Source organism: Brassica napus, chromosome C8, assembly GCF_020379485.1.
Source record: "Brassica napus cultivar Da-Ae chromosome C8, Da-Ae, whole genome shotgun sequence".
NCBI classification, from domain to species: Eukaryota; Viridiplantae; Streptophyta; class Magnoliopsida; order Brassicales; family Brassicaceae; genus Brassica; species Brassica napus.
Window position 1 is genome coordinate 40,920,523 of NC_063451.1, and position 7,166 is coordinate 40,927,688.

A 7,166-nucleotide genomic window follows, 5' to 3' on the forward strand; every position below is an offset into this window, starting at 1 on the left:
ATGTCCGGTCATTGAATATATTGTTATTTTGAGACGATTTTAATTTGTTTTGTCTGTGAATTTTATATATAATATGCTATATAATATACTAGGCAGGTCCGTGCTACGCGCGGAATTCAATGTATCGGTTTTTATGAAATATATAATTTTATGTAAATTTTCTTATATGTTCAGTTGGTTGTAAGTGTGATTATATTAAGAGAATGAGATTGAGTTTTCAATTACCAGAATTCTTTTTTTTTATGTCAAAGTATCTAATACCGTGGAAAATAAAGTTTTAACTTTGAGGTAATCTTAGTCACTAAAAATATATTTTTTAGTTGTTCAGGACAATGTCATTGCTATTATTAGTATTTGTTGTTGTTTTTTTATATTTATGTTATATTTGAGGATTTATTTTTGTTTTATGTTATGTCAGTAATTTGCTAGAGATAAACTAAAGCAAATGTAAAACACACCAAATAAACAGAGGAATAGTATGCTTTGATGATTATATATTTATACTTACATAAAATTTTAAACTGGCTATAGAATATTATGCACAAACAGAACTTATACGACCATATATTATTCCGTACAAAAATATTATAAATCAGTAAAATACATATTAAACTAACTATTATTTTAAAATTATTTTATTACGCTATAGTACATGTTAGTTAATAGAATAACTATATATACTTTTCGATATTTGTATTAAAATTCTTTGTAAATCTAAAATATGAATATATTAACATCTCAAATTGATAGTAAAAGAAGACCTTTCTTATAAATTATTTCATCTAATCTTTAAATATTAAAATTAAAAATATATTTATAAAATAGTGATGATAATATTTCTGAAGTTCAAAACATAACTTTTAAAAATTAAGTAAAATAATTGATGTACACAAATTTAAATTTTTTTATAAAATTAAAATTATCTAATTTGTGGATATAAATATAATTTCTATCTAAATATTTTTTTGAGGATAATATTGCACTCTAAACTAAACCCGGTTAATATGAATTGCACTCGCATCCAAAATGTTCAATTTTCCTATATATTTTTTTTAATTTCAAAATCATAATAATCTCCGTATAAAATACACTACATCTATTTATTATTATTATTTTTCTTTCCCTCACACGAAAAACTAAAAAATATTATAAGCATCTTTTTTTCCTTTTTAGTCTAATCCACTATTACAATACGTAACAGAAATCGAGTACTAGTACTATTTTGTATCTGTAAACTTACTTGTTTAATATAGATGCCTAAACATCATATACAATCAATACTAACAAACATATAATCTCTGAATAAGAATACTTTTCAATGATCAAAAAAAAAATAACTTTTAGATGTTTTAAAGATACATAAGTAAAACGAACCCGATGTCAGGTGGCGTCGGTAATGTTAGATGCGCTCGTGACTGAGCAAGGATGACGACGTCTTATGTTATTCTATTATCTGCCTGCAAGTCGAGCATTTCCTCTGTTTTATCTCTTGACCATAACTAAAAGTTGTTTTATAAAGATCTTAGAGTATTGTCAGGATATGTAGTGGCTGCGATGGATCTCTCTATATACATATAAGCGCTTATTGATGTGCATTAAAGTGTCAGTTACATACTACTTGTATGTATGAAAATGCGAAGAGATATATTCATTTAACAAAGTGATGTATTTTGAATGCAGGGACACGTGGCGCGATGACAGCCTTCGACTTTCTAACGTGGCATAGGAATGAAGAAAACTCTTCTTTATATATATAGATAGATGTAACTAAGCGTTATAACTCACTTTCATGCGGAATATCACTCAAACTATATGGGTAAGTTGGTTGAGATTCAATGTGAATAACATATTATAGTATGATACTAGTATTTTCGCCTATGTTAATGTATTTTATTATTTTGTGTAATTTTCAATAATTATATATACAAGATAATTGTTTTAAAAAAATTTAAGTCAAAATTATCACCACAAATGGCCAAACTAATGGTGTTAAGAAGAATCCTCTACATCACTACATCAGGCCAAATTTCCATCTCATCCATCTTTAAAACTATATTATTCATTCTACTAATCTATATATTCCTTCCTAAGAATGTCAAAAGTTTATTCAAGGGATGAGCTTGAAATGAGGCTTTGCTTGAAACTAAGATAAATCTTTATAATATCACACAATGAGGACAAATCTTTATGTTATTCATAAAACTATCACTTAGTTTTGCTAAAGAGTTGATAATACCCTGAACTGAACAACTCTGAAATAACTCTTATGGATCACATCAAATTTTTGTCCAGAAAAACTCCTATCAACCCTCTTATTATATAGGACTTTTATTTCTTCAAACCATGTCTGTCTATTCATGATGAAGAGAATTTCTACAGCTTTGTCACTGAGAAGAGAGTGAAGCTGAAGACTCCATCTTCTCAGCTGATGCTGCCGCAGCAGAAGCAGCCTCATCTAACCCCAGTTTCTGTAACTCGCTTAAGAATCCGTCCAGATCGTTGGAGGAGATCTTGTAAGGGCTGTGAGAAGGACCTGGAAACGAGTGTTTGGATACTTCTTCCTTATACTCCAGGAGTGCTTTGTTGATCACTTCTCCTACTTGAGCGTACTGCTTGCAAAACTTTGGAGTAACCTGAAATGAAAGGAAACTGTCATAACATTAAAGACAAAAGCATGATGATGGTTGATTGGTTCAAGCATTTGACCTTAGCATGATGTGGATGCTGCATCATTCCCAGAAGGTCATGGTAGACTAAAACCTGCAGGCACAACAAAAACATGACACATCTAAATCATATAGTAGTAGACAACTCACTCTTTTTATGCTGACTTTACTATTTAATCAAACCTCCAAAAAGTGTAAAAACTGAACCTGTCCACTGCAGAAAGGGCCAGCTCCAATGCCAATGGTGGGAATATGAAGAGCAGAGGTTGCAGCAGCATCCACAGGAGGTGGAACACATTCTAAAACAACCGAAAAGCATCCAGCTTCTTGTAAAGCCATTGCAGTTTCCACAACCTAAACAAGAAAGAAAACAAGCGAACACAGGCACCACAAAGTCTTTAGTTTCAGACCTTAACAGCACTAGCTATGTTCCTCCCTTGTGGCCTGAACCCACCAAGAACGCTAATAGCTTGAGGAGTCAAACCAACATGTCCCATAACCGCAATCCCTGCTTCCACAACGGATCTAGCAGCAGTGATCCGTGACGGTGGCCCTCCTTCGAGTTTAATAGCATCCATGCCTCCTTCTTTCAACACTCTAACTGCACTATCAACCGCCTGGTACACCATTCAAACCAAAACTTAAATCTCAAAAGGACCAAAAACAAAACACAACTCGGTCGGTGCTGGACTCGTATGAACCAAAGGGCAAATCACCGACAAGAAGCGGCCTTTCGGCACCACGAGCAACGGCGCGGCAGTGAACGGAGCATCTCGTCTAAGGAGATGGGAAGAGTGGTGTCGTGGCCATGGACAACCATTGAAGCTGAGCCTCCGACGAGGCAAACATCGATTCCGGCTGTATCGACGTGAACGGCGGAAGGGTAGTCGTAAGCGGTGACGACGGTTATCGCCTCGCATTTCTTATGTTTCTGCCGCAGCTGAGTCAGAGTCACTCTCTGGTTCGGGTTTTGCGGTTTGGGTCCTCCGTATACGGTATTCTCCGGTACGTTGCTCATTAACCGGGCGGCGGTTACGGTTCTAAGGGAACGAGAGATGCTCCTGACGAGTGAAGAAGCCATTTTCGATGAAAATGATGTTTGGAATTTTAATTTTAAGTTTAAAGACTTTACAAAAACAGAGTAAGCGAAACAGAGTATGTTGGCGACTCAAGCTTTCATACTCTCTCTCTCTATCTACTCCTCATCGATCAACATCATCATCTCGTGTAATCAGATTCTATCGCTGGCGGAGACTTTATCGGGTATATGAGTGTATATGCATTCGGGTCTTCGTGATTTTAGTCCTTTCTCCTTTTGTTGAGAATGATCAATCGGAAAAGCCTCTCTTTTGATTATCTTTGTTTCAATCATTTTTGAGTAGTCACTGCTTTGTGAATTGTGTTAAAGTCTTTGAAGAGCTTCTCAGCTATAGAGACAGATATTAAGTCAATTAAATCATGTTATTAGTATTTATCAAAATCCGTTGTGATACTCGGCTCTCACCCGAGAGACCCGGGTTCGAATGCCGGCAACGGAGTTGTTTTTATTTTTACGTTGGATTTTTATCCCCAGAGATACACAATAATCTTCTTCATTCCCCATGTTTGGTTAAGAGTTAAGATAGTTACTGGCCCTCCCTCTACATATAAAAGTAATGAGTTATGAACTTCTGAGTAACACACTATATATCGTCTTATTTGAACTTTCCACACGTGAAAGTTTCTAGTAATCTGCAATTTGGCATTTCCTTCTAAGAACGAAAATTATCTAAACAATAATACTCTTTCGGTTTCGGTTTCGGTTTTGGTTCTTTGCGCACATATTAATAAATTATTTTTTTCTAAACAAAAAATTATTAAAATATAATTTAAAACTAATTTATTTAATTATAAACAAAAATAATAAAAACATAATTGACTACACAACCAATCCGGATCTGATTTTGGATATTTTTACGGTTCTTCGGGTGTTTTTAGAGTTTTCGGGTCCGGTTCGGGTATTTTGGGTCCTAAATACCCGAACCGACCCGGATCTAAAATATACCCGAAAATTTTGGGTATTTTACGGGTATTGAAATTATTGATCTGAACCGATCCGGACCCGACAATACGCGGTCCGGAAAATTATAGGTACCTATATAAGCCTAAATTGCCAGGACCCGGACCCGACAAGACCCGACCCGAAGACCCGGATGTCCATGCCTAACACAGTTTTTGATAAAGTTAAAGTTACTTAGATATGTGAAAATATCATATATTCTGAAACAAAAACAATCACCTAAAACATCTTATGTCATGATGTCCAACAGATAAACAACAAATACCACCCACACACGTCATGATGTCAATGTCCAACTGCTGAAGCACTTGCACAAACTAAGATAAAAACCTTCCTTGGGCCACAAAGTGAAGTCACTATATCACAAAACCTATAAACAAGAACCCTAATAAATGCAAAGTTTTTAATATTTTGCCAAACTTTTGTATTCAATGCAGTTAGCTACATTTTCCCACCCACCTCTCCATCACTCTTGTTTTCCACCTCTCTCTCGCCACATGGCCCTAACCTCTTTCTTCACCATCAAATGTCAACCGCCACAACCACCTTCTTTCCTCCTCCTCCTCCTCCACCTCCAGTCCCTATCCCTACTTACATAACCAGCCTCGGCCTTGGCTACTCCATAGCCATAGCTCTTGGTTTCCTCGTCCTCATCTCCACCATCATCCTCTCTTCCTACATCTGTTGCCGCGCCTCCCGCCTCCGCTTCTCTACCTCAGCCGCAAACTTAGACTCTTCTTTCGGTAACCGGAGCATAATCGTCCCAAGAATCATGTTCGTAGCTGAAGGCGATGATCTTGAGTCAGCTCCTTCTGGTAACGTCGTTGTAGGTGGACTTGATCAACCGATCATCAACTCTTACCCTAAATTCCGTTACAGAGCTTCGGGTGATGATGAACTTCAAGGCGGAGACGGTGACACGACGTGTTCAATCTGTTTATGTGAGTATATGGAAGAAGAGATGGTAAGGATGATGCCCGAATGTAAACACTACTTCCATGTCTCTTGTCTTGACGCTTGGCTTAAGCTCAATGGTTCTTGTCCCGTTTGTCGAAACTCTCCACTACCGACGCCGCAGTCAACACCACAGTCAACACCACAGTCTACTCCATTGTCGGAAGTTGTCCCGTTGTCTCAGTACGCCGCTGATCGCAGAAGAACGAGAAGTTAATATTACATTTGTTTTAGTTTTTGTTGGGAGATTGCATGTATTCAAAAGTTTATTATTGTTATTGGAATGATATCATTCAAAATATTGTTTGAGTTGCTTTACTTATTGTTTTTCTTGTATCAAACTGAATACAAAAGGCCGTAAATGGTAACTATGAAATGAAATTAATGAAACTAAAATAGATGGAATAAGATGAATGGAATTTAACAATACTAAAAGCACAATAAGCTCAAAATCTAAGGTGTCCAACTAGGATATCAATTCCAGCAAAAAAAAAATTCATCATGGTTTGATTAGAACGACAAAGAAATTGTCATATTCTCAAACAGAGAAAATAGAAATTTGTGCATATTTATCTTGATGTTTCATAAATGAAACAACACTCAGATATCAAAACAATAATAAAAAAAAATTTACCCACTTTGTAAGAAGTTTTCCACTTATTCTTTCTATATATATTTTTCAAAATTTAAAACTTAAATAGAAAATTGTTTTTTTTTCCTCAACTTTTATCTTACTCTTGTTTTTTTATTTTTGAAGCTTCTACCGTATTATTTCACATATGTACATTTTTATCTAAGTTTAGCAAAATCTTAGAAAATTGCGAGTAAGTAATTTGGCTCATACTCCAAAGTACTCTATATGGTCGTCCAAGTAGTGACGAGCTAAATGTGGGTTCTCATATCGACCCAATGATCTCAGCAAAAACCAAAATGTGACTTCTGTTGGAGCCACAACACGCTAAATCATTCACTACAAGAAAACAGGGGGATTCTGATGGCCGAAATCGTCGGAAATTCGTCGGAATAGACCGATTCCGACGAATTTCTGACGAACCCGTCCGTCGGTATCGTTTCGTCGGAAAAAAAAAATTCGTCGGAATTTCGTCAGAACTTTCGACGACTTTCTGACGAATACCGAGAAACGTCATTCTGATGAACTTCCGACGATATTACGATGCGGATACACGAGACCAGAGTTCATCGGAAAAACTACGTACCGACGGAGAACATTCCTCGGACACTTCCGACGCAGAGTGTTCCTCGGTGCATTCCGACGAACAAAGTTCGTCGGTAAATTCCGACGGATATGTCCGTCGGTAAATTTCGACGGATATGTCCGTCGGTAAATTCCGACGACTACTGTCCGTCGGTATATACCCATTTTTTTTTTCAAATTAATTTTGCATTTTTATATATTTTTTGATATTAATAATTTAAAAGTAATAATATTATAAAATTTAAATTCATAAAAACCGAAATAGGAAAAA

General features: G+C 35.8%; 2 protein-coding genes across 2 annotated transcripts; one reads left to right on the top strand and one right to left on the bottom strand.

Moving 5' to 3' along the window:
• Positions 1-2,172: 2,172 nt before the first annotated feature.
• On the bottom strand, positions 2,173-4,107 carry LOC106412352 (3-methyl-2-oxobutanoate hydroxymethyltransferase 2, mitochondrial). The gene is given in 6 exon segments (XM_048764884.1): positions 2,173-2,633; positions 2,707-2,760; positions 2,874-3,020; positions 3,077-3,283; positions 3,342-3,431; positions 3,433-4,107. Coding segments are annotated over 6 exon segments (1,062 nt in total). The 5' UTR covers positions 3,748-4,107; the 3' UTR covers positions 2,173-2,384.
• An 857-nt stretch (positions 4,108-4,964) lies between these two features.
• Positions 4,965-5,997, top strand: LOC106413740 (RING-H2 finger protein ATL68). The gene has a single exon (XM_013854485.3). The coding sequence runs from the start codon at positions 5,252-5,254 to the stop codon at positions 5,894-5,896; it is 645 nt and encodes a 214-aa protein (XP_013709939.2). The 5' UTR covers positions 4,965-5,251; the 3' UTR covers positions 5,897-5,997.
• The last annotated feature ends 1,169 nt before the right edge of the window (positions 5,998-7,166 follow it).